The following is a 27926-nucleotide window of genomic DNA, read 5'->3' as shown; positions in this document are numbered from 1 at the left end:
TTATATATACTAAAATAGCCTTTGTATTATAATTGTGAGAGAAAATAACCAAATCAATTCATCATCTAAAGGTTGGTATTCCTTTTTAAATAAATCCCTTCTTTCTGTAGTCCTTAGAATCTATCTACCTTAGAAAGATCACCTAGCTGTCTTTGAAGTGCTATTGATTGATATTTGGACTACACAGCAATATATAAGGGCTACTCTTTGGGCAGTGCTCAGGGGTTATTCTCAGCAATAGGCAGGAAATAGTCTAGGTGCCTGGACCCGAAACCCCAGATCCTTCAAGCAAGGTTTATGCCATACTCTAGTCCTTGGCATTATCTGCCAGGCTGTTATGAAGTCATAAATGCTCAAGGAGCATTTAACCAGAAAAAAAAATAAAAACAGAACTTGCCAATGTACTAGTGCAAATAATCTGCCATTGAAAATTTAGAGTGTATTAGAGGCTTTTCAGGAAATATTGAAAGCACCACGGGGTGCTGCAGGAGGGATGGTGAAGCAGTCTGACTGGCTAGGAAGGTGCTGACTGGAAGGGGTTCAGTGATGGTCCTTGGGAAGAGCACTGAGCCAGAGAGTAAAGCTGTTGTTCCAGGGCGGGATAGGTGGCGCTGGAGGTAAGGTGTCTGCCTTGCAAGCGCTAGCCAAGGAAGGACCGTGGTTCGATTCCCCGGCGTCCCATATGGTCCCCCCAAGCCAGGGGCGATTTCTGAGCACATAGCCAGGAGTAACCCCTGAGCGTCAAACGGGTGTGGCCAAAAAAAAAAAAACAAAAAAACAAACAAAAACAAAAAAAACAAAAAAAAAAAGAAAAAAAAGCTGTTGTTCCCACTCTGGTGACCCAACTTTGTCAGTCTCAGTCATCACATCTGTAAAAAGGAAATGGTTAGAGACCATCTTTAAATCACATTTGGACTCAGAAATAGTAGCATTATCATTTCTTTAACCAGTCTCTGTACATTTTTAAGACCCAATTAAATATGCAAAAGAGAGCTCTGTGGGTCACAGAATATTGTAGAGTGCTAGGAACTGAGAAGGAAGAGAACCAAATCAGGTCCCAGCCAGTCTCAGGTGTTTGAGGATTTTGTTTTAGAATAATAATAATTACTATTTAAAAGGCAAATGATAACCCAAGGTAGCTTGAAGCACTTCCCAACCTAAGTATCTGGAGTCTTCCTTTAAAGCAAAGGCTTTAAAGCAAACTATCTGTGGAATGGTTTGGCATGAGGAATTTACCCCATGCAATCTGACACAACACTCAAGGCCATTATAAACAAATAAAATTGATATACACATATACGTCATAGCAGATAAAACAAGCATCCTAAATTTCAGTGCCTTCCTTCCCTTACATAGTCTTCAATGTTCTACTTAAATTCTGGATACACAATTCCCTTTGTAGAATTACTTGAAGATGGTAGCTAATTTTAGTGGAAGAGGTGAGGTACATCTTTGTCTGTACTCATGATGTCTTGCTCAGGATCTGTGAATCTCGACCATGTTCTGTGCCTTCGTGTCTTGTAAGAAAATCGTTGTAGCTTTTGTTGCTATCTCAAATAGGTCCCTGGCCCAGGGAGGATAGAAAATTCGACTGTCACTAAAAAACTGCATCATGAAACTAAACCACTTGAGATATTTGTAAGATTATTTTTAAATCACTCAACACTAAAGTTATTCAAAAATCTCTAACTAACATGCTCCTAAAAAGCATGTGTCCCTCACTCCTCAGACTTTGCTCTTATTTTAATATTTTATTTAAACACCTTGATTACAAACATGCTTGTGATTGGGTTTCAGTCATGTAAAGAACACCTCCATCATCAGTGCAACTTTCCCATCACCAATGTCCCAACTATCCCTCCTCCCCCCCCCCCAATACCCACCTGTACTCTAGACAGACTTTCTACTTCCCTCATATATTCTCATTGTTAGGATAGTTCTCAATGTAATTATTTCTCTAACTAAACTCATCACTCTTTGTGGTGAGCTTCATGAGTGAGCTGTAACTTCCAGACCTCCTCTCTTTTGTCTCTGAAAATTATTGCAATAATGTCTTTCATTTTTCTTAAAACCCATTGATGAGTGAGACCATTCTGCATTTTTCTCTCTCCCTTTGACTTACTTCACTCAGCATAATAGATTCCATATACATCCATGTATAGGAAAATTTCATGACTTCATCTCTTCTGATGGCTGCATAATATTCCATGCTCTTAAATAAGAACTAGTCAAACAAACTCTGGAGAACTGAATATGTAGAATCACTTCCTCCAGTCTAGGGCAGTTTCTACTTAATTTTCTCAGTTCTCTTTGACTCATTTGACCTGTAAAATACAAAGTCCTATATATACACACTGTTTTCGTATATTACCTAATGTTTATTTTTAAATGCCTATTAATGTTAGGTCTGCATTATCTTCCCAACTAAATAAAATGTCCTCTCTAATTTGGATATAATTGATCAATGTAGCCATCTTGTTGCTGCTGCTGTTGTTGTTTTTAAAAATAAAAAAGTGTTTACATGCATGAGCAGGAAATAAAAATCTTCAAGTTGTCTTTAAAAATTCTGTTTATACCAATTGAGCCCAAATTCTGGCCTTCAAAATAAGTGAACAAATCCAATGAAGCAAAAAGAGGCTTGTGCTTATTTACTGGAAGGGAAATTCCAAAATAAAAGGAATAACACCGTTACAAGTTAAATTGAAAACTTAGTGGAGCATTGATAATGCTGAGAACTGCTCACTCTTCTGGGCCCAGATAGCTGATAAAGTGTAGCACTTCTTTGAAAATATCTTCTCTTAAGAAAAGATATAAATAGCTCTGAACATTACTTGACTGCTTATTGATTTTTATTTACTCTATATTTTCTTGATAAATTGTTTTTTTTCCTGTGCATTAATTGATTTTATGGAAAGCTCTGGGTGGATATGTGAACTCTTGATTTTTTTAATTAATTCACTTTCATTTGAGGAGTGATTGTTGATAAAACCACAGCTTTAAGTAAATCCCCTGGGGTATTTGTCCTTCCTCGCTGTACATCTTGGATGAGATAGATTTCCATGTGTTCACTGTGAAGGCCTGAGCAAGCCTATTGACACAGCACCCAAGATATAAAGAACTTCTACAAGGAAATGGCTGTTCGATAATTTTTTCCTGAAACATCTATTTTCTTATTGGAGTGCTCCTAGAAGTTTTCTGTACATTTCTCTTCTTCCTAACAGTTGAAATAGAATAACATTAAAATTCTATTTTGAATTTTGCTGGATTTTGAAAAATAGAGATAGTGAACATGTAGACTGATGGAAGAAGAAAACAAATGGCATTTGTATTCCTGTCAAATCTGTGGGAAAGAGCTCTTTCATAGAGCCTATAGAATTGTTCACTTAACCAACATAGCTGTCAGTCCAGGAGTCTCTTCCTAAGAACAGAGATCTACACAGTACTTTTTTTCATGGCCCACTTAGAAGGGCTCAAGTCTATTCACAGTTACATTCATTTAACTTGACCTAAGGGAGAACACTTTCCTTGTCTGTGTAAATCTGCATGTTCTCCCCAGGACACTGCAAGTTCTATTAACCTCCTGCAGGTCCCAGATGATGAGCATGACCTGCTAATTAACGTGTTACTCAGACTTTCTGCCTCACTTGTTCCCTCAATGAAGGTAGAAGCTCTGTAAGAGCTAAATGCATCCAAGTTCTCAGCCTTGTCTCAGAATGGAATCCAGGGAACCAAAGCAAACACAGTCAGGAACCATCAATATTTTCCCGGGTCCTTAAAAATCATGTCTAAAATCTAGTCCTTTCTCAATTTGTTTTCAAAATGTAAACTATTATTTGGGGGTCTACATAAAGCAATTCTCTTTTTTGCTCATTCTTGAGGTATTTCACTTTTTGGCTTCTTTTGAGGTTTTCTTTTTTGCTCCTCATTAAGGTGTCACTTGTTATAGTTGACCATTTTAGGTCTGTGAGCAATCACACCACAGGCTGTGATTCAAATAAATCACAATCTCTACACCAGAAATAGCTGTTGATTATAGTTCTTTGCACTATTTTTCTATTAATGTGAAATATATAAAAATATAGAGAATTTAATCTCAAGTTAGGGTTACAATAAATGTACAACTTAATTCCTATCGTTTAAGTTTTGTTTGGGGCCTGGGATCAAATGCAGGGCTTCAGACATTCAAATCACATGCTCTACCACTGAGCATCACCTCTCTGTGTCCCTTCCACTTTTCTTCTTTTTTTTTTTTTTTTTTGTTTTGTTTTGTGGGGCCACACCCGGCTGTACTCCTGGCTTTGCACTCAGAAATTGCTCCTGGCTCGAGGGATCATATGGGATGCTGGCAATCGAACCTGCTTCCATCCTGGGTTAGCCGCAGTCAAGGCAAGCACCCTACCGCTACGTTACCATTCCAACCCCTCCAGTTTTCTTTTCACTTTGTCACCCAGATATTCCCTGATTAGTTAAAAATGTTGAAGAAGGGCTAAAGTGATAGTATAGCGAGGAGGGCATTTGCCTTGCATGCAGTCCCAAGTTTGATCCCTCACATCCCATCTGGCCCCCAAGCACCTCCAGGAGTGATTCCTGAGTGCAGAGACAGGAGTAACCCCTGAGGACTGCCAGGTGTGCCCCCCCCCAAAAAAAAAAAACAAAAAAGTTGAGGCAAAAACCTTTAGTGGTTGTAAAGCATTCAATCAGATGACTTATTGGTGCTTGTTGATATTGTCACCTTGGGATGGTAGTAAAGTACAGATATGGTGATCTCGATTCTTTAAGGAAAAGAATCAGATACAAGGTTGGGCCTGAGCATTGTGTGTGGAGTAAGTGATTTTAATACTCAGATCAATTGTGAGTGCCACTTTTGTGGGCCAAAATCTACTCTTTCTCCTCCTGATAGGAAGGAAGATTGTTTTCAGTGTTTTGTTATATTCATACATAATTATGAGACTTTATGAGCTAATTTCTTAATATCAAGCATCACTTATAATTGATTTTTCACAGAGAAATTGTTAATGAAAGCTATCAATATTACTGGTTATATTGAAGGGTAAGAATTGTGGGGTGGGGGTCAGTGCTCAGAAAGCCTGGTAGTCACACTTTAGCAGTACTTAGCCAACTGGGTCGGGTGGTCCAGAACTAAGGCACACAAGTGCAGGACTGTCTGAGTGTTGCAGTGCCAAGGGTCAGGGGTGCCACCTTAGAGGTGCCCAAGAACCCTCAGGGCCATACCCATAGGTGCAGGAAGCTTTCAGGGCTGCACCCCCAGTTCTGGGGGAGAAAGAGGAAACCATGTGATACTGGAGTTTGAACTTGAGTCCTGCATATGGTTAGCACAGACTGCTGGTTTATCTCCCCACCCAAGAAGTGTTTTGATGTTGCTCTTGTTTAAAATTTTATTTCCCTCCCAATTTGGAAGTTTTGGGTTTGTTTGGTTGTAAGTTTGGTTGACTAGCTGGTTAATCGGTTGTTTGGTGGGTGAGTGGTCAGTTTGGGGGAACACTCTGCTGTTCCTAGGGGCTGTTCTTGGCTCTGTCTTCTCAGGAGTGACCCCTTGCTGTACATGGGAAATGTGATGCGCTGCTAGTCATTCAGCCCAGGATCTGTTGTAGCAGGTCAGCTGCCTTTCCTGCCCAGACTATCCGAGTTTTTAAATTCTATCATCAGTGTATTAAAATGTCCATCTTATTAAATCTTGACTATAGACTCAATATTTTTATTGTTCTTAGTATGATTACAAAAAGATGCTTTAAAACACCATAGCTTAATTCCAAGCAAAGTTGAATTATTTTTATATGGTTTATATTTCTTCCTGTGCAGATTATATAACAGTGCCCTTTGTTAGTTTTAAAAAGATATTGTTATGGTTCACATGATTTCTTTTGATTCAGACGATTTTTACCTTTTAAAATAGTATTTTTTATTAATATGGACTTATTAGGGACTACTTAACAAAATTCCTAGTATCAACCAACTAAATAGATTTTCTGCACATTAGCACTTACTATAAAAAGTGCATAAAGTTCTGAAGAGAACACTCCAGGTAAGAGAACATAGGCCTGAATCTAATGAGTCATTCTGGTGTGTATGCAAACAATGGACCTAAGGACAAGAAAGCACAGCACCATTGCCTAATAGTTTAGACAAGCAGTATTGGTTTCAACTCAATACTGACACCAGAACCAGGAATCAAATGGTTTTCCTGTTAAGAAAATGGAATGAATTTGCAGTAATCAAACTAAAAGTGATGCTGCAAATTATTCCACAAACCATATGCAGCCAAATATTTCATGGGCAGACAATGAATGTATCTTGACTTCATATCATCAGTTAATAGTCACAAACCCAGAAATCATAGAAACAGTTACTAAACTTAAAATTTTCTTGCTTAAGTTTTTCTGGTTAGGCAGACATCTTGCCCAAGTTAAACTTAAATACTTTACCAACAGAAATGATAAGAAATATGGTTTTCAGATAGATATAATAAGAATGACACAAATTCAGCACAAAGGCTGAATCCAACTCTCCAGCATTTCCTGGTAATTTCTTATCAGAAGAGCAGAAGGTATAAGATACCTTGTCCTAAATTAAGCATGTTTTTATAAGAAAATATCACTATGCATTTCATTAATTTACTCCAAAATTAGTCAATGGAAAACTGAAATCTGTTGGTTCCTACGCTAAAGCTATTTTGTTGTTATTTCTTTCAGGTTTGGTTTTGGTTTAGTTTTAGTGTTTGGAACTGGCAGTGCTTTAGCAGTGCTGCAGGCAATGCTGGTTGGCAGGAATTTAGGATACTTAGGATTGTGCTGCAGTGCTCAGGGACCAAGTCTGGGGCTGAGCATGTGCTCCAGCACTTGGGGCCATGTTCCTGACCCTCATTCTGAATTCTGTCTTTTTCTCACTAATAAAATGTGTCCTGTTTATTAGCTAGGGCAATGAGGTGTGGATTTTCCAAATCTCAAGCACACTTGAGAGAAACTTCAGAAATAAAAACCCTTGGAATTTTTCCAGTTTCTGGGACTTGTCCAGAGGTGAATGTTCTTGTTTCAACCTTAAACCACAAATTCCTCATAATCTAATACTAGAAGACAAGATACTGAAATAGGACTTTTCTTACCTGCGGTTCCACTATGGTATACAAGGATGGACATGGGATTTAGGGCAATTTGCACCGTTGGTTCTCAAATATGGCTACACCTTTCATCAGAACGTGGTCTCTTGTTTCACTGTTTCTTCTCTCTCTTCCATTTGTGAACTAAAATAGTTTGTATCAATTGACATTATTCTGTAAAAGTACCACTCAGAAGTGTCAAATAATTCGTGTAAGAAATAGTTCCCAATATTTTTTATCTATCTTATCTGCTTGGCAAATAGATCACTCCTATAGTTCTTCCACTGCCAAGTCAGGGTATTCATACCCCATTATCACCTAATTGTTGAGAATCTCACCTGACTGAGATGTATGAGGGAATCCCAAGCAATAATAAAACATAAAGCAGGAAGAACTCACTTTTTATCTTTCATTTAGCTCACCCACTAGAACCGACTTCCTTGGTTTTGTCTACCAGTGACAAGTTTGGGGCCTAGCATTTTATTAAAAAGTAAACAGCTTTTTATTCTATTCCAGTAAATTGAGTGGAATAATGATATAAATATAAAGTAATTTAATGATACTATTAATTAAAAGTCAAAGTGATGCATTCTGAGAAGGAGAAGCTCAAACTGTCTCTCTTTTGGAGACTATGATGTGATTCAGATGGTAATCCAAGGAGACATTAGACACAAGCAGAGCATAGAAATATTATATCATTGGCTAATTATGGTAAAGAGGCAACTTGTGTGTGTGTGTGTGTGTATGTGTGTGTGTGTGTGTGGTTTTTGGGTCACACATGGCAGTGCTCAGGGGTTATTCCTGGCTCCAGGCTCAGAAAATGCTCCTGGCAGGCACAGGGGACCATATGGGACGCCGGAATTCAAACTGATGACCTCCTGCATGAAAGGCAAACGCCTTACCTCCATGCTATCTCTCCGGCCCCAAAGAGGCAACTTTTAACATTCAAATAGATCTTGAAATTTTGAAAACTATTACTATAGTAATGACAAACTACCTTATATTTATCATTTTATTAACATTATGCATTTATTAAAAATATTTTTATTTTTAAATAAATTTTATATATTTATAAAATAATTTTTTCAATAAATTTGGTCTATTTAAGGGGACTTTCTATTTCCAAAAGCGAAATGTATATTAACTGTAAACTGGGCAGTGACTATTCTATTGGTCAAATATATTCTAGTCACCAGGAATACAATGGATACATACAATGGATAGCAGTGTGAAACTAAACTGTTTTTACATGGCCTATTATATGGATTAGAAAGATGATATCACAGAAAAATGTTGAAAAAAGCTTAATTCCAAACAATTTTCTCAACGTACAGCTTTTTTTTCTTCATTCTTTTGTTTTGCTTTTTTGGTTTCTATTGTGCTGTGAAACTGTCTTTGGGTATGACTAATAGCCCTGTTAAATAACCCTCTCATGAAATGGTTTTAGTTTTATCAAAGGAATGGTCTAAACCAACATATAAAGCAATTGAGATACCTCTTCATTTAAAAAAATCTAATAAAATGTTTAAGGATGAAATTAGTTTATTATAAAAAATACTTTGATCCAAAATATAAAATTTTATTAGATAGGTTTAAGTCATTTGAAGACAATTTATTTAGGTTCTTATAATCCCAAATAAAACAGTTCCTTTTTCTCAAGTGATTGTGTTTTAAAATGTCTGTTTCATTGACTATTCATAAATGCCTACATTTCAGGCTGGTCCTTCAGGGGATTAAATTACCTGCCTGGTATTATTCACTTTATGTAGTATATAAATTTTTGTGCAAATCATGTGTCACTTGGGAATGTAGGAATAACTATTAAATAGAATTTAGTAAATAGCAGCCTGACTCTCAGGAAGAGATAATATGTTTAGGTGTGTGGTTTACTCACGAGAAATGTTTCCTCTCTAGATAAACTATCCCAACACTGGAAAATGCACATTATTTATCTGAAATATTGCAAACACACTTAGAGAATAAAGTTGAATACATGGATAAATGGTAGAATATGCAATGCTTTTTATTAGTCAGCTAAAAGATATTATACTTGCAGATCAATCAGTAGTGTTCCTGTGTCATTAATAACGTTATTTTATTTTATCTGTAATTTATTTGACTAGAAGCAATTACCAATTTAGTGTTAAGCAAGTAACATAACAGAAGCACTACTCAAGTTTCCTCAGCCTAGAAAGTCCATGACCAAAGTTTGATAAAAATGTTGTGAGATTCTGAAAAACCTTCAAAGAGTTGATGGATCATTTAAAAACTAACATGAAAGCAAGAAGGAACTAAACGCAGGGGCAGCCAAAGCCCATGCTGCCTTTTAGTCCTAATCCTCCAGGAGAGGAATGAAATTTGATAGATAGAAATCTGCACAGTCATATAGTCATATAGATTTTTTTGATAGTTTTAGTCAATGCATGCATAAATAACTCCCTTTTAGATACAAACAGAGAAAATGTAATCTAGAATGTTTGCTTACAAAGTCCACAGCAGCATGATTTCCTAGGGATTAATTATCTAATATAAACCATAAAATTAGATATGAAACCCTGTGTCCAAAATAGCAACTAGTGCCTTTCATCAATTTTTAAAAACAAACAAAACAAAAAAACACCTCAAATATTATAACATTTTCCTAAGAGCAGCTTCCATCATTTTACTCTCCCCAATCCAAGGAAACAAAATCTAACTTGCAAATAGTAATAGTTCCCAAGACCAACCCAATTAAACATATGGCCAAACAACATCCACATAAATAAGAAAGGCCATCGTCCTTTCCTGGTCGGAAAATCAGGGCACGAAAATTAGAGGCTGTGTTGTTGATTTAAGTCATTATGTTCTTCCTTCTGGGGATGAATTTTCATTTCAGTTTCTCTTGCTTGGGTCGTTGAAATTCTTAGAGGCAAAAGGAACTCAAAGCAAAATTACTCTCAAATTCAAGTTTATTACAGTTTTGCAAAAAAAGAAAAAGCCATATAACTGGTTAATGATGATGTCAGTTATTTGCCGCTAAATGAACTGTGAAAAAGAACAATACCATACACCCCAAGCTGACTTATGCTTTGAACTTTGCCTTTGGTTTGGACCCTGGTGCAAGAGACTGACGGGTAGCAAAAAATGAGAGGTTTATTTAGCGCCTGGGAGAAGCTTCTAAAAGAGCTTAAGTCCTCATTCCTTCTAACAACTTAACAGCTGTGCAGTTTCTTACAAAATATGTTTTATCGTTTCAAGAAATGCTGTTAACCTCGCAGTTTTAAAACTGAATGAACAAGGCCTCTTGGACAAATTGAAAAACAAATGGTGGTACGACAAAGGAGAATGTGGCAGCGGGGGCGGTGACTCCAAGGTCAGCCTCAATGTCACCAAAAGCGGGTAAACAGTGTGTCGAGTAATAGGTGCATCTGCTGGGAGACTCAGATTTGGGACCTCCGGAGGCCTCCGGAAATGCTAGTCATGTCCCTTTGCAAAATGAAGTATGCAATTACTGTCAAGGCAAAAATATTTGCGACCACCATCCATTGGAGACACACCTAATTAAAGTAGTCACTGCAGAGCTCTAGCTTGGAAGGGGCGGTGGGACAGGCACCTTGGTCCCTGACCTTAGTTGGAAAAGCAGGAAGGCAACTAGTTTCAGGAAGAGTGACTTAGTAAAGAGAGAAGGAAGAGCAGAGAGTGTCAGTCATGATTGCTTAGCCATGGTGTTGTCAGAAGTAGGGAATGTTCTCTAGAGGAACAATGAAAACAAAAAAAGCCTGCTGCTTTAACCTCCTTTCTCTGCCTACACCTCTCAGGCCTCAGAAATAATGGTGGTCATCACTAAATCCAGCCCTTGAAGCAATATATATATATATATAATATTTTATACATATATTGGTTTTTGGTCACACCTGGCAGTGCTCAAGGGTTACGCCTGGCTCTGCGCTCAGAAATTGCTCCTGGCAGGCTCGGGGGACCATATGGGATGCCGGGATTTGAACCACCATCCTTGTGCATGCAAGGCAAACGCCTTACCTCCCTGCTATCTCTCCAGCCCCAAGGAGCAATATTTTTATTGCTAAATATTGTCCAAAGAAAGACAGATGCAGCTAACAGAAATTAGTCATCATCCCCTGAATTTTTCCTCACTGGGAAGACTCAAAGAAAACAGACCAGAGATGGAAGTATTGTGACAAAATAGTCTTTTCTTACATATAGTAGTGGTAGGAGAAAGGGTTAAGAATATAAAGGCATTTACACTTGTCTTTGGGAATTGGCTGCCATACCCAACAGTGTTCAGGTTCTCCTGGCTCTGTGTGCTGGGATCTTTCCCAGGTTTAGCATACAAGGTACATGCCTTAACCTTGTGTTCTCTCTCTCTCTCTCTCTCTCTCTCTCTCTCTCTCTCTCTCTCTCTCTCTCTCTCTCTCTCTCTCTCTCTCTTTCTCTCTCTGTCTCTCTCTTTCTCTGTCTTTCTCTCTTTCTCTCTCTCCATCTTTCTGTCTCTCTGTGTCCCTCTCTCTCTGTGTCTCTATCTCCTCTCTCTCAAATATGTTTTCTTAAATACTATTAAGGAAAGGACTGTTACTTAAAGACTTATAACTCTTTATATTTGGGAGCCCTAATTAGCTACCAATGATGATCCAGTTTTCTGGATCACTCCATTACAGAATTGAGGCACCCCTGTGGCAGGGACAATCTCAGCAGAAGCCGGAAGCTGCCCTTTCCTGAGAAAACCCACTTCTCACTGGATAAGACCCACAAGTCAGTGAACAGCCTGCAACTGTTCAGACTGAAACCTGTGCCACTTTTTATTAGTATATTTCAATTTTTTTTTTTTTGGTTTTTGGGCCACACCCGGTTGACGCTCAGGGGTTACTCCTGGCTATGTGCTCAGAAATCGCCCCTGGCTTGGGGGGGACCATATGGGACGCCGGGGGATCGAACCACGGTCCTTCCTTGGCTAGCGCTTGCAAGGCAGACACCTTACCTCCAGCGCCACCTACCCGGCCCCGTATATTTTAATTTATAATGTGGAGAAAATAATATTCTTTAAATTATATATGTACTGGGACCAGAGAGATAGAACAGGGGAAAAAGTACGTACCATGCAGCAAGTTGATTACAGTTTAATCCCTTAGACTGTCTGGGCACTCCAGAAATGCCAGGAATGAGCCCTGAACACAGACAGATGTTACCCCAACCGCCAAAATTAAAAAATGTATAAATATGTGTATATATACTATTCAAGTTCACACTAAGGTTTACTATTTTTCTCATGTGTTAGAATGTGAGTAAGAGAGCTGGAGCAATAGCACAGTGAGTATATTTGACTTGCATCCCATACAGTCCCTTGAATGCTGCAAGGTATAATTCTTGAGTAAAGAGCGCATAGTAACCCCTGATCACTGCCAGGTGTGGCCCCCAAGCCAAACAAGAACAAATGAGTGAAGAAAAACATTTTATTTCATTAGAAAAAAATGTATTGCAATAATCTAATTTTATTATGAATATTAAAAAGCATACAATAAATTTTTTCTCAAAATCAATAATGAGATCAGACTTTAGTGTATATCCCTTTTCTAGAGATAATAACCAAGCTGAAGGATAAATGTAAACAATTGACAATTAGCTAAAGTCTTTTATTAAAGGAATTAGGATTTTAATAGGGTTAGCATTGACACATTATTGGGTACATAATGACTTTTTGTTGTCTGACATTATTATAAGAATTTAATATAGTAATTCTAAAAAAAAACCATACTGCTTATTATGAGGCCTATTACTTTCAACCAAATATGAATCACAAAGTGATCATTATAAAATATCGTTTCAAGTCTTAAGTAATTTTTCTAAAAATATTGTGGAAAGTTAATAATTTTCCCAGATGAAACTACAGTATACCCTATTTTCCCTCAGGAATTATTTTATTCTGAAAAATCAGCCCTTCTTGGTCAGACCTGGGTGTAAGGGAATAGGTGAGTCCAGTTTGAGGATTAGAAACTCAATGTTCGGGATATGCAGTAAGAAGTGATGTTTGTATTACCCTGAGCCAGATCAGACCAGAATTCATTTCCAGCTAGGTCTTGTTTGATATTCAGTGACTGGGCCAGACTGCTCACCTGCTCATGCATGCCATCTTTCTCAGAAAAGTCTGTTATGGTTCTGGTTTAGAAGCAGCTGAAGTTTCCCAGCTAAGGAACCCACAGGTCTGGATATGTAACCATCATGCCCGAAATAGGTCCGAGGAGGATAAAGTTGTATGACATGACCCTCACCCAACACTGTCTTCAAACTCAGATTTTAGTATAAACTGATAAATCATGCACATGCTAAGTTATAATCCCTCCCCAATAAGTTATAGGATAATTCTAGGGCAAATGTATCTTCTTTCTTATATTGAGCAATTCACATAAAAAAATTTATATTGATACAATAATTAAGTTGTACTCTTAAATCAAATCAACAAAAAATATTTTTGAAAGTTTTTCATAAATATAAGTTCCCCTAAAGGAGAGGTCATTTAAACTGTTAAGCAGAAACCAGGGAGCCAGAAGCTCCTTTACCTAGGTTTTTTTCTTGTGTTATTGTAAATATACCAGCTGGGCACTTGGATTATTGCAAATATTGATTCAGCTGCTTCCTAGCTATGTGACTAGATGTAACTTCTCTGTCCCTTGTTTTCCTGTTTGTTTGTAAAATGCAAGTAATAGTAAGTAGAGGAAAAATATTTTTAACAGTGCCTTGTACATAGTAAGTACACAGTCAATTACTATCACATTATTAATGCATTACTCTCCTGTATAAAAAGGTTTGCAAGCTAATTTAGGATCCAAATAAATATAAATATATTCTGTGTCTGCAAATACATACCCAACAATCCTAGAAATGAGGAACTAGAAGATGGAACCAGACAAAATGGCATAGAATTGTTTTAAAGACAAAAACAAGGGTCAGAGATATAGTACAGTGATAGGGCTTTTGCCTTGCATGCAGCCAACCCAGGACGGATAGTAGTTTGATTCTCAGCATCCCATATTGTCCCCTGAACCTGCCAGGAGCTATTTCTGAGAGCAAAGCCAGGAGTAACCCGAGTGTTGTTGGGTGTGACCCATAAAACCACCCATAAAACCAAAAGAAATAAATTTCTAAGTCTCTCTGAATGTTGCAAAAGTGAAATGCAATGCAAAGCAATCACCAGAAAAGCAGTGAGCACTAAGGATTCCAGAAATTAGTTTTTTCCCTGCTCCTTGACTATACACAGAGGTTAATGCGGAAATGAAACCAGGAAGATACCTCAGCTTCCTTTAGAGTTGTTGGGTGAGAGCTGGCTTGTTACACTCCAGAAATGCTGGTTGTTCCCAGCATCTTGTTTGTTTTATATTTATATAAAACAATATATTTGTTTTTAAAAAAAAAAGTTCATAGCAAAAAGTATAGAAAGCAATCTATGTATGTGTTAGTAAGAATTCATAGTTTCCTAGAGTCACTTAAGTTTTTACTTGGAGCATAGGAATATATGGCAGACTCAAGACAAGTGAAAATTGCTTTTGGTGCTACTAGTTAAGAACTTAATTTTAGAAAGGAAAATATGAGCCTGACTTTGGGCTTTAGTGATTTACCCAACTTTCCTCTGCACAAAGTGACCATTCTCAGCAGTACTTGGACAATCTTCCTTTCCCCCTTTGACCCAGGAAGTGTATTTAGGGAGTCAGAGTGATTAGTGGACACCATGGATAGACTTAAAGCAGGAGATTCCAGCTCTGGGAGCTGAGTCAGGAAGGCAGCAAGCAGTGATCCCGTCTCCTCTAGCTCTGCCTTCAAATGTCCATCCACCACCAACAACAACTGTGGTTAATTATGATGGGGAACAGGGGGTGGCTTTTACCTTTTGGCTTTTTGCTTTATAAAACGTCCCATTTTCATGGTAGCAAAATTGTAAGCAACCCAACTCAGGCCAATAGTTTTGGATTCACAGTAATTGCATACACTTTCTTTCCAAACCTCCCGAGCAGTATGCGCCTGTTACCTAAAGCGATGGAGCAGGCCCCAGCTTTATGTCGGATTCGAATCCTGGGCCTACCTACGGTATGAGACATAGCACCTGCTGTGGCCTCTGCTCTGTCACTTTGCCATGCGATTCTAATGTAGTTTGACTTGAATAACATAAAATAACATATATAATGTTATTTATGTTATTTTCCACGTGAAGAACTCCTGTAAACCTTGCCGTTTTGAAACTCAGTGAGGCAGGCGTCTTAGACAAGCTGAAAAACAAATGGTGGTACGATAAAGGTGAATGTGGACCCAAGGACTCTGGAAGCAAGGTCAGTCGCTGCAGTTCGGGCCTCCCCCTCTTGCGTTCACAGAGCACTTAAATGGGAGCAAATGTCTGAAGTATATGGCAGCGTAGAGACCTAGCATTTCGCCATACTCTGTCTACTGGGAAGCTCATTCATAAATGTCAGCCACAGGGTCTGCCTTTCCAGAAACTTGCAACCTGCTTCCCACTATTATCAAGAATTTTTAAATGAATATATGCTATTAACTGAAAAATAGGTAAAATACTAAAATTCCCAGTATTATTTTCAAACTCACGTACCACTAACCAAAGTAGTATTTTAATCAAATAAGGTTTTGTTTACTTTGGAGGTAAAAAAAAATGTGAAAACTATTACTCTAACAGCTGAGATATCCTCAGACAGAGAATTTAATAGTAATTTCCAAAAAAAAAATATATTTTAAATAGTATAAAATGGTACTCAGAAGGTCAGACTTGTATCAGTATAATTACCAATCATTCCACTTTAGAAAATATATTTCTTTGCTGACAGATAAAGTAAAAACTCTAGTTCTCTAACTTTAAAACTATTATAATAAATCATGTTTATGAGTAATATTCTTAAATTCTAAGATTCATCATTCCTTTTTTTTTTTTTAGAGCAAATACAGGAAACCATAGACCTGGTTCTGTTTGATAAAAGATAAAATAAAACTTTCAGTTTTATTTTAAAGAAAAAAAGAAACAATTTATCAGTGTAGAATCTGCGTGAATAAATAGAAAACAAAAAGAGGTCCTAAAAGCCATGTTTGAAGATCCTTGGCATCTTTAGTCTAATACATAAAACAAATGTCTGGTTCACAAGTCTCTGAGTTTGCGAGAGAAAAGATGTTGATGGGCCCCTGGTCAGGAATGAGGCTCATGGTTTGATCATATCTTTTCTGCCTTTGAACCACAGTGGAATGTAACAACTTAGCTAAATAATGAAATAATTATTTCAAATTCTCTGGTAAAGTCAAAAAGCCTAAAACTTAATGAGCGATCAGTTTTTAAATGGCCTCAACCCTAAATTGTGTCAGTTGATTGTCCTGACTAAATGACACAGTACACACCAGTACACCTTTACTTTACTATTAGACATTAAAACAAAAAAACTAATTAAATGTCTGAATCATATTTTACACAAAACAGATGACTGGGAGGCTATAGGGCCTACTTCATGTAGTCTACCCAAAATAACACTTCAAATAATGTTATATGATATAAAGATTATATATAAAGTTATGAAAAATTCTAAAACCTTAGAATTATTTAAATATCTTCTTATCATTTGAACATGTCCTTTATTTTTAGAAAAAATAAATATTAAATCTCTGAAAAATTACAGATTCAGAATATTGTCTGACATTTTTAAGTAGGAATTAAATATTTTAAGTTAGTAGATAATTGTAAATTTGTCCCTGACAAATAGTAATTTGTATATTTTCAAGTTAAGTTTAAAAACGTCATCTAAATATGACATAATTGTTCCTAAATAGCCTATAACATATATGTGTGACACTTATCAGATCCAAATGTATAAGTTGAGAAAAAAGAGATGTCTGTTCAGCACATTATTTGCTTATATTTGATAAAGCAATGATGAACAAAATGGGAGGCATTAGTTTAAAGACCTTTTGTTTCTTAAGTAGAGAATGTGATGTCATATTTATTCAGGAGAAGCCTAAATATTAAAAGTTTCCATGAAAGGGAGACATAATGTCACTGGGCTTTAAACTTGTCATTTTCAACGTAAACAAAAGTAATTCTAGTTCTCACATCCAGTGTAAATCTATAATGCTTCTATATGGCTAAAAATAATGGTTTTTATTACACTTAGAAATGATGAAATGTTTCAGATTTGATGGAACAATTTATTATTAATGTCCTAAATTCACTTTTCCCGAGAGCTCCCAAGCTTAAGTTTAAGTCTATATATCTTACAAGAGTTATATTTGTATATAATTTGAAGTTAAATGAAACGTTTACTGTTAATGAGCTGTTTAGATCATGTGTGTTCTTTTACCTCTGGATGTGCCATTTCCACAGTTAACTCACCTGTCTCTCTCCCCCCACCAGGACAAGACGAGTGCCTTGAGTCTGAGCAATGTGGCGGGCGTCTTCTACATTCTGGTTGGCGGCCTGGGCTTGGCCATGCTGGTGGCTCTGATAGAGTTCTGTTACAAGTCCAGGGCAGAAGCCAAGAGAATGAAGGTGGCAAAGAGTGCACAGACTTTTAACCCAACTTCCTCGCAGAATACCCAGAATTTAGCAACCTATAGAGAAGGTTACAACGTATATGGAACCGAAAGTATTAAGATTTAGGGGTAGGACTTAGGGTGACTACAGTGAGTGGGTGCCTCGTCCTTGTCCTCCAGTGTTGTGAGCTGTGTCTGTCAGTGCTTGCTTCTGATTAGAGCTTCTCATTTTGAAACCTTAGTGCACAGTGGTTTGGTTTTCTTTGGCTGCAGATGTCCTGTTCGAAACTTTATGTTGCCAATAGATATCTGCATTGGAAGCGTCAGAAAGACAAAAGCAGATCTCTTAGAAATGCTCTAAAAATTATTTCAATACTATAAATTTGGGAGAAATTGGCCTTTAGATCTGGGTTTTCAAGTCCACAAATCAGATGAATTTTCTCTAGAATGATGCAATTTTAGGATAAGACCCAACAAAACAAGCATAGTGATCAAAGCCTAGATAGTTGCCTGTTTGGGGATAAGGTTATATTGTTTCCTGAGAAACAATAAATGCAATAGTTCTGGGGCCATTGTAAGCATTTACCAAATTATAGCTTTCTTTTATCATTATTTTCTTCTTGCCATCATTTTTGCTTGTCTGACATAGTCCTTGAGCCAGACCTTAAGTCACACCTCAAGGAGTGATTGATAGAATACTGATGACAATTTTTAGCTATGAGATGAAGCTTCACTCTTATGTTCATTATGGCAAATCGTGATTCATTGTTGGCAGGTTAAAATTGTCTCCTTCAGAGATGTCAACAATATGTTTTTTTTTCAGAAAGATTCGGTCAACGATAAAAATCGCAGTGAGATTTTATGGTCTCCTCCAATTCTCCCATTTCAATTTTTTTAATGTAAGACCAATCAGCCTCACTTACTCACTTCCTCTTGTTGTACACAAAAGGAAAGTCAGCACTGAATGAGACAGAAATGACAGGCTTGTTTTTTAAGAATCTGAATGTTCATTATTTTTCCCCTAATGGTAGAAAGTGGTTTTAAAATAAGTCTGAGAACATCTGTGATTGCTTTTCCTAAATTCAGGTCTCTCTTGAAAACTCATTTTCTAAAATTCTTTATAGTAGTCATCTGAGAGACTGCTTGTTCTGAGGAGAATGGTAAGCAAAACTTTGAAAAAGTGGTTCATGCTGGAGAGTTCATACAATAGATAGTGCACTATACACAACTCTCCTGAGTTCAGTCCCTGATATCTCATTTGGTCCCATGATCCTCCCAGGAATTATCCCTGAGCATAGTAAGCACAGTTGGGTATGGCCCAAGGGGGAAAAAAAAAGGATAAGAGCTTCCTCTAAAGTTATGCTGGAAATGTGCTTGATTTTGATATTTATTAATTAGATAAAATCCACTGAGGGAGTTTCTTGCAATAAAAACAGTCTTCCCTTTTCATCAGATTTAATTGTTTTTATCCATGAGCTAGAAATTAATAACCAACTATAACTTACACATAGATGTAGAAAAGAATTAAAAACAAACTCTTCTCTTTACTAAGTTTCAAAGATTTAGATGATGTCTTCTAAAAGCAAAAAGTAAAAGGATGTCAATATTTCTTGGACATTCATTCATAGGAATGAATTTATCTTAATCAAAGATTATATATTATTATATATTATATAATACATTACATATATAACTTAGTTAAAGTTTAATACATTACATATATAACTTAATTAAAGTTATACAATTCAGGAACAATTTTCCCAAACTAGGAAAACAGTAATTAACAAATTATTCCAACTCAGTTATTTGGACTTCATTCTAAAATAATTTTATGAGATATTTTTTTAGCCAGTTCATTAAGATTCCATTTTCTTTGGCATAGGAAAGCCATTCTGCCATCAGCAAGGACTAAGGCATAAGATAAAGAAAAAATAATTAGGAACGCTCCAGAAAGAAATGATGGCAACTTATTTCAAAGTTATAGGAAGCTGTTTAAAACAAAATGCCAAATTTCCATGTAATAACCTATTCAAGCCAACTTGGCATTACAGTTATCACATGAATTGCCTTTTAAAATGGAGCTGACTTTTTAAAGATAATAAATTTTAAATAAAGATAAAACATCACATCATACAACATTGAAAACATATGGCACTCAAGGGAGATAAAGTGATCTTCACCTATATATAAGAATTGAGTGTAAGCTGTTTTTAATTTATATTTATATTATATACTTAGCTACAACAATCCAGAGACCCAGGCTATGTAGATTTATAAGAGCATTTTCCAAGTTTGAACAACCTCATTATGTTAATATCAAGATGAATAGAAATAATTTGATAGATGCAGGAGATGTAAACATAGGAAATAAAAACGTTGAGAACTAAGAATGCCTTAAATGATTCAAAAAGGAAATAGGTAGTTTTCCAAAGATTTATTTACTGGCAAACTGTTGAATTGATCTTTACTTGGACAAACATACAGACTTCACTGCTTTGGGTGTTTTTATTTCCTCACTAAAGCAATATGGAACAAATAAAACAAAAGTAAATTTATGGCAAAATCTGTCCCAAAAAATTATAATGCCTTTACAAATTGCATTGTAATATTTGTTCCTCAAAAAAATATTTAAAATAATTGCTTAAAATAACATATTTAAAGAGAACCCGAAGTAATATGGCCTGGGTTTGCTTTATTTTAATGTTGAATTCCTATAAATAGTGTATCTTGACTTCTCATGAATATATTAATTTTTTACACTGTTTACTAAGTAGAACACTGTTGATGGCCTACTTTTAACATTGATCTGTCAAGAGCAATTTAACTTCAATTTTCTGAATTTATTAGGGTAAATTTATCTTTATGATTCTCTTTTACAACAGCTTTAACCTAACTGTTAATTTTACTATTTAATAAACACATATTTTAATAATTAAGTTTCAGCACATAATAAATACCAAGGATGGGTTTTCTTCCAATATTATAAAAACTTAAAATTATAACAGGGAATTAAGATGCGCTGTAAGTTATAAGAAAATCATGATCAAAACATAACAATTCAATGAATTTCTTATTTATATTCATATTAAGATTCCGCTACTAGAACTAATTTCAATACATCGACTGAATATTAAATGAGGTTTACAAAGAGAAGATTTCCCTATTTCCTGCTGCCTAGTAAGAGAGAGAATAGAAACTTACTGAGGCTCTGAGAGGAACGCCACAGCTCAGCTGGGAGCAGACCCAGTGATAACCCTGCCTTCTTTCCCCTGTGCTTACACTGCCTGAGCACTTACAGCCCCTAGAAAGAGCCTCATCTTCTGTGGTAGGCACAGAAGGAACTGTATGTCACTAACTGTGCTGTTCTGGGTCATGTCTATAACTGGTGTGAATGAGTGAAATGTCTGTGGTAGATAGATATATGTGTTGGGAAACAGGAAATCTGTCCTAAAACAATCTCTCTTCCCTGAGCTCGTTTAGACCAGGCCCCATCTTTGCAGAGGGTCATCCCGGCACCCTAGAGATGTCTTCCCCTAACCCAGCCAAACTTGGTGAGGAATGGTGTTAGCCAAGGAACCATTAAGCTGCCTCTGCCAGTGCTGAGGCCTAAAGGGCAACAGTACTCTCTGTGCCCTGCCCAGATTCGTTTCACCCAACCTCTTAATGATCCCAAGATGGTTTTGTTGAACCAGGTAGGCAGGCTCACAAGTCGTGGGGACAGAGCCAGCCACTCTGTGTAGTGGAATCATTCTTTCTCCTGGATAAGCAGCTTTCAGATGACCCAAAGAGATATGGGGCCAAAAAATGCAGATGTCTAGTCATTGATATTTTGGTGTCTGTTGTGGTGGTGCGTGGCTGAGCCAGCAGAGCCCCTGTAACGCTTCCACCTTCTCTCTGTCTCCTTCCCTGCCTCCCAGCTGACCTTCTCTGAAGCCATAAGAAACAAAGCGAGATTGTCCATCACGGGGAGCGTGGGGGAAAACGGCCGCGTCTTGACACCCGACTGCCCGAAGGCTGTTCACGCCGGGACTGCCATCAGACAAAGTTCGGGACTGGCTGTCATTGCATCGGACCTCCCGTAAAAACCAAAAACATAATCGAGTGCCTTAATCACACTGCAGCGGTGACTGAAGGAAGTCCAGCCCGGGGGGCTGCAGGCCACAAGCCCCACCCGAGCAGCAGAGCCAGCCTGGCTCAGAGCTGGAGGCCACGGAATGCGCCTGGCAGCAGCAGCAGCGGCAGCAGCAACGTGTGCATGAGCTCAGCTCGGAAACCCAAACTCAGATTTTCTATCAGGAAAACTCACAATCTGGGGTTGTTTTCTTTTTCTTTTCTTTTTCCTTTTTAGTTTCTGGGGGGTGGGGGAGGTGGGATCTGGGGTGGGTGTATTAACAGCCACAAATTTCACTCGAGTGGACTTAAAAAAACTAATCGGATTTTGCAAGCTAGTGCATCAAACCCGTGAAGTTCTTGCTCAGAAAAGAAATAAAATAAAATAAAATAAAATAAAAGCCTTTTTGTCTTCACCGCAGGGGACAAACTAGTTCTAGAAGTCAGTGAACATGCTAACCTTTGTCTTCAGAACACGTGTCGATTCCGTGGAAGGCTATCCAGCTGAGACAACGAATCACCGAACTGTGAGAAAACAATAAACATGTAAATTCTGTGAAAAAAAAAATTTAAAGGAAGTATTTACACTTACTTTGGAGAAAACAAATACTGAGACATGCTTGCTTTTTAACGGACATAAAAATCAGTAGAAGACAACACAGTTCTTTTTTCTAACCATCTTAGGGAGCAATACATTGCAATAATTGATATAAATGCCACCACTGTAATAAATGGTAGGGACTTTTTTTTATAAAGGTTGTTGGTCATCTTCGTTTGCTGTAACCTCCACAGATTGCATTTGTCTCACTACCAGGAACGAAAACAAACGAAGACAGTTCTAACATAAAACCATAAGTCCGCGATGTAGAATCAAAAAAGACTACGGGTCACTCATGCTATTGATATTATTTATAATCTTGTTCTGTGTACAAAATTGTGGTTTTTGTACCCACCAAAAAAGAATAAAACGACAGATGTTCTTACAATATCTACACAGCTTAGAGTTCTTTCTTATGCTAAAAGTTCTTTGAGAAATTTATGAGATTGTAGGAGGGACTGTAGATTGTAGACGAAATGTAGTCAACCCTAATTATTTTTGGATACTGAACTGCCCACTTTTACAATGCTCGTCCTGTTAAAGGTTGGTTGATTGAAGAAGGAATGTTTGACTCGGGATGAATGACTGTCACTCGCAGCATTTCTTGTAACAGTGTGTTGACATTTTCCTTGACTGAATTTCTTCATAACATAATGTGTCTCTTGAGCTTCTCCACTCTCAGCTTTCCCATGTAAACCATGTGAAGGAACTAAGAATAGTTTTGGGATGGATGAATGTATTCTCATTTTCAACTAGAAATGTTGAAAAAAAAAGTCGATGTATGTTTATTTATAAAAAAATATATATCAGGTGTTACATCTGGATTAAATAAACGTGGCTTAAATGACTTGGTTCATTTGAAGCAACAGCTAGTGCTGTGATGCTGATAAGCATCCTGTACTTAGAGATCTTCGGAGAAAGCACAAGTTAGGATGACTTTGAATCGCTGACCTTGGAGAATAAGTTGTGTTTTTGAAGGTGGAGAAATTGTTAAGATGTGAGCAGTGCCCCCAAGTTATGGCCCTGCATGCCACTGGCTTCAGTGAGGAATGTGTGGATCTAAATGGTCTGGAAAGAGCACAGGGTAGGGTATGAATCATAGAAAATGGAGTCTCAAAAGGTGAAGGAATTACCTTGCTTCAGCTCTCAAAATTTTCATTACCCATTCTATCTGTGTCACAGAGAGAACAGTGTTTTAAAAGTGCAAAGGTGACCATGCACATGCGTACACACACACACACACACACACACACACACACACATCACACACACACAGTTCCCTCAGGAAAAACTTCAAACTTCATCAGCGTAAAAGAGTTTTCTAACCTGGCCCTTGCTTTTCTCCTCCAAGACTCTCTTCCCTATCCAATTGTTCTGCCCACAAATAAATCTCTTGAAAGCAGCAGGTGGAATCTGGCATTGTTTCTGTGACTCTTCCCATCATCCCTCAGTGTTCAAACCGTATTTTACTTACCCTGGAAGCCTTTCCATGTCTTTCCCTCTGCCCTGCCTATGAGATGGAGCCCAGTTCCCTGAGTGTTTCCTCCTGTCTTAGCACTCAACACTGCATTGTCATTGTCTGTAACTTCTAGACTGTAAGCTCCTGAGGGCAGGGATTGTGTCTCTCTTGTTCACAGCTGTACCCCCAGCACCCAGCACAGTGCCTGGCATATCATAGGTGCTTAATAAATATTTGTTGAATGAATGAATGGAGTTGAATTGATTTAAGTGATTAAGTGGAAGCACAGATAGTGCCCCCTATGAATGGTCTATAGAGAAGAGGAGTCAAAGTGAAGAATACTGAAGGCTGAGCAAGCTGAGTATGTTCTATACTTCATGGGAAACAGTAGGGATAATGAACTTTCTAATCACAAGGTATTTCGTGTCGTTGTACCTAGCTGCTGGATAAGTTGTTGAGCAAAAGATAATGTCATGAGGCTTTGATTTAGAATTTAGCCAAACTTCTATAGACGTTTGACTCTCAGAGTGGATTAGAGATTCAAACTTAGGGAGTGATATTTTTGTGGTTTTATTTCTATACGATTAACATATTATATCGTGAAATTTCTATAAAATAACTTTAGCAAAATAACTTTCTAAAATAACTTTGCTGAACTTTAAACTTTCTTTTTTTTTTGGTTTTTGGGCCACACCCGTTTGACGCTCAGGGGTTACTCCTGGCTATGTGCTCAGAAATCGCCCCTGGCATGGGGGGACCATATGGGACGCCGGGGGATCGAACCGCGGTCCTTCCTTGGCTAGCGCTTGCAAGGCAGACACCTTACCTCCAGCGCCACCTACCCGGCCCCGAACTTTAAACTTTCAATTTGCTAAACTTAAACTTTTAAATGTAACATTAGTACAAAAAGGATCTAGATACATATGAGTGTAGACACACTCAAACACACATGTCTAAGGAAATGCTAGAAGGCTAGGAAATCTGGTTTTATGACATATATGTTTAATTTTTTAAATTTCAATTCAAACATTTAGTTTCATTAAGTAAAGAATTTTAACAAGCAAGATCATCATCCAGTATAAAATTTCCTCAATCAGGTAAAGTCAATTTTGAAACCTCACCAGCTATGTAAACATATATATAGTGATCACACTAAAAAAGTATAAAGATGCCTCAGGAGAGCTACTTGGCCATATTCAGTCCTGTAACAACTAATGGAAAATGACTTTCTGTCCAGTGTCCTAGTGTAGCTGTATCTCAGATGAATGATCGATCCATTCCCCAGGGAAGAGCAGAGTTCGTGTTCAGTAGGTATTTGTTAAATGCACAAATACAACTTTACATTTAATTGCTATCACTAAAAACCATGGCTTAATGATTGTTCAGAAAACAAACTATCCTAATTTGCAGCGCCAATTAAGTGCTAACAGGAATCAGAGCTAAATAAAAAGTGATAACCAACAATTTTGTTTGTTTGTTTTGAAGCCACATCTGTTTGTTTTGAGGCCACATCTCATGACACTCAGAGGTTCCTCCTGGCTATGTGCTCAGAAATTGCTCTTGGCTTGGGAAACCATATGGGATACCAGGAGATAGAACCACGGTCTGTCCTAGGTCAGCTGCTTGCCAGGCAAACGCCCTACCACTGCGCCGCTGCTCCGGCCCTAGATAACTAGCAATTTCTGAAAAGATAAATAAAATCATGGGGTTTCATGTGCTTATACTTGTTACCAGGCATAAAAACTGCTTTTTCGTACATGTTCATAAAGATTTATAATTTTAAATAATCGAACAAACAGCACTGGTAAAACCAAACAAATGTTTGCGAAGGTCTGCTCAACTTACCATGCTCAACTTACCATGTTACATAAAATAAAAAGAAATTTATTTTCTAAACTGCTAGTACCTTTAGTCTCTTCAAAAGAGAACTAATATTTATTAAGATTTTGCTAACCTGTGAAAAGCAAAAGAAGAATTAGAAATTATATTCTGGGGCCGGCAAGGTGGCGCTAGAGGTAAGGTGTCTGCCTTGCAAGTGCTAGCCAAGGAAGGACCGCAATTCAATCCCCCGGTGTCCCATATGGTCCCCCAAGCCAGGGGCAATTTCTGAGTGCTTAGCCAGGAGTAACCCCTGAACATCAAATGGGTGTGGCCCGAAAAAAACAAAAAACAAAAAAAATTATATTCTAGGACCAGGAGCGATAGCACAGCAGGTAGGGCATTTTGATTGCATACAGCTGACCCCATATGTTCCCGAGCACTGCCAAAAATGACCCAAGTGCAGAGTAACCCCTGAGCACCATCAGGTGTGAACCCAAAAACAAGTAAAAATTATATTCTAACAATACAGCATGAAAATAATCTCTAGGGAGCCGGCGTGGTGTCGCTAGAGGTAAGGTGTCTGCCTTGCCAGCACTAGCCTAGGAGGGACCACGGTTCGATTCCCCAGCATTCCACATAGTCCCCCAAGCCAGGAGTGACTTCTTCGCGCACAGCCAGGAGTAACCCCTGAGCGTCACCAGGTGTGGCCGAAACAAAGAAAGAAAGAGAGAGACAGAGACAGAGAAAGAGAGAGAAAGAAAGAGAGAGAGAGAAAGAAGAAAGAAAGAAAGAAAGAAAGAAAGAAAGAAAGAAAGAAAGAAAGAAAGAAAGAAAGAAAGAAAGAAAGAAAGAAAGAAAGAAAGAAAGAAAGAAAGAGAGAGAAAGAGAGAAAGAGAGAGAGAGAAAGAAAGAAAGAAAGAAAGAAAGAGAGAGAGAGAGAAAGAGAGAGAGAGAGAAAGAAAGAAAGAAAGAAAGAAAGAAAGAAAGAAAGAAAGAAAGAAAGAAAGAAAGAAAGAAAGAAAGAAAGAAAGAAAGAGAGAAAGAGAGAGAAAGAAAGAGAAAGAGCGAAAGAGAAAGAAAGCGAAAGAGAAAGAAAGAGCGAAAAGAAAGGGAGAGAGAAAGAAAGAAAGAAAGAAAGAAAGAAAGAAAGAAAGAAAGAAAGAAAGAAAGAAAGAAAGAAAGAAAGAAAGAAAGAAAGAAAGAGAGAGAGAGAGAAAGAAAGAGAGAGAGAGAGAGAGAGAGAAAGAAAGAAAGAAAGAAAGAAAGAAAGAAAGAAAGAAAGAAAGAAAGAAAGAAAGAAAGAAAGAAAGAAAGAAAGAAAGAAAGAGAGAGAAAGAAAGAGAAAGAGCGAAAGAGAAAGAAAGCGAAAGAGAAAGAAAGCGAAAAGAAAGGGAGAGAGAAAGAGAAGAAAGGAAAGAAAGAAAGAAAGAAAGAAAGAAAGAAAGAAAGAAAGAAAGAAAGAAAGAAAGAAAGAAAGAAAGAAAGAAAGAAAGAAAGAAAGAAAGAAAGAAAGAGAGAGAGAGAGAAAGAAAGAGAGAGAGAGAGAGAGAAAGAAAGAAAGAAAGAAAGAAAGAAAGAAAGAAAGAAAGAAAGAAAGAAAGACAGAAAGACAGAAAGAAAGAAAGAAAGAAAGAAAGAAAGAAAGAAAGAAAGAAAGAAAGAAAGAAAGAAAGAAAGAAAGAAAGAAAGAAAGAAAGAAAGAAAGAAAGAAAGAAAGAAAGAAAGAAAGAAAGAAAGAAAGAAAAAATAATCTCTAGGAATTTTCATTGTTTTCTATTTTTCATATTCTTTTGAGAAGAGTAGACAGCAGAGTGAAAGAAGTAAAAAGGAGAAAAGGAAGGGCAAGAAAGGTAGGACAATAGGGTTTATCGGGGTGGTCATGGTCAATGAAAACATTCTGGGAACAGGAGCGTTGGTCATACTTTCCCATGATTCCGTGTAATGTTAAATCTGTTCTGCCACTCTTAGCTGCAGCCTCCAGTTTCAGTTCTCCAACATACCACAGCTGGTATTTATAGACAGATTAGAGGGATGAGAAAGAAGAAAGTAAATCCCACATTCGGGTTGATGCTAAATCAGAAATAATCTTAACAATGTGCCACCCCTCCCTCAGAAACGTGCAGAACCCAGCATTGGGACTTGTTCTTCCATACAGCAAAGATCACTCATTGCATTCTTCCTGGACCACAGCATGGTAAGTTCTGAGCAAACCTTCAGAATACAGAAGCTCCTACTTTTTAGCTACCAGTGCAGACTGCAGGGTCACCAACAGTGAAACAAAAACCCCAAACATTATTTGAATGGCATATACAATGAATGATTTA

The 27926-nt window shown here is 37.5% G+C and overlaps 1 protein-coding gene across 7 annotated transcripts in view; it reads left to right on the top strand.

The window, feature by feature from the left end:
• The window catches only part of GRIA4 (glutamate ionotropic receptor AMPA type subunit 4), a 295854-nt gene extending 273142 nt beyond the window's left edge, over positions 1-22712 (top strand). For 2 of the 7 annotated variants that reach the window (XM_049778541.1, XM_049778542.1), the window contains exons 15-18: positions 10352-10492; positions 15309-15423; positions 17496-17630; positions 21532-22712. In XM_049778541.1, the coding sequence (XP_049634498.1) occupies positions 10352-10492; positions 15309-15423; positions 17496-17630; positions 21532-21696 (556 nt within the window). In that variant the 3' untranslated portion in view covers positions 21697-22712. Of the gene's footprint in view, positions 1-10351; positions 10493-15308; positions 15424-17495; positions 17744-21531 lie in introns of all 7 variants that reach the window. The other 5 variants (XM_049778543.1, XM_049778544.1, XM_049778545.1 and 2 more) reach the window with 5 other exon arrangements.
• Positions 22713-27926: the final 5214 nt, after the last annotated feature.

The sequence above is a fragment of the Suncus etruscus genome, chromosome 8 (assembly GCF_024139225.1).
Source record: "Suncus etruscus isolate mSunEtr1 chromosome 8, mSunEtr1.pri.cur, whole genome shotgun sequence".
In the NCBI taxonomy this organism is placed as follows: domain Eukaryota; kingdom Metazoa; phylum Chordata; class Mammalia; order Eulipotyphla; family Soricidae; genus Suncus; species Suncus etruscus.
The sequence above is the reverse complement of the archived record's forward strand: the minus strand, read 5'-3'. Positions and strand labels throughout refer to the sequence as shown.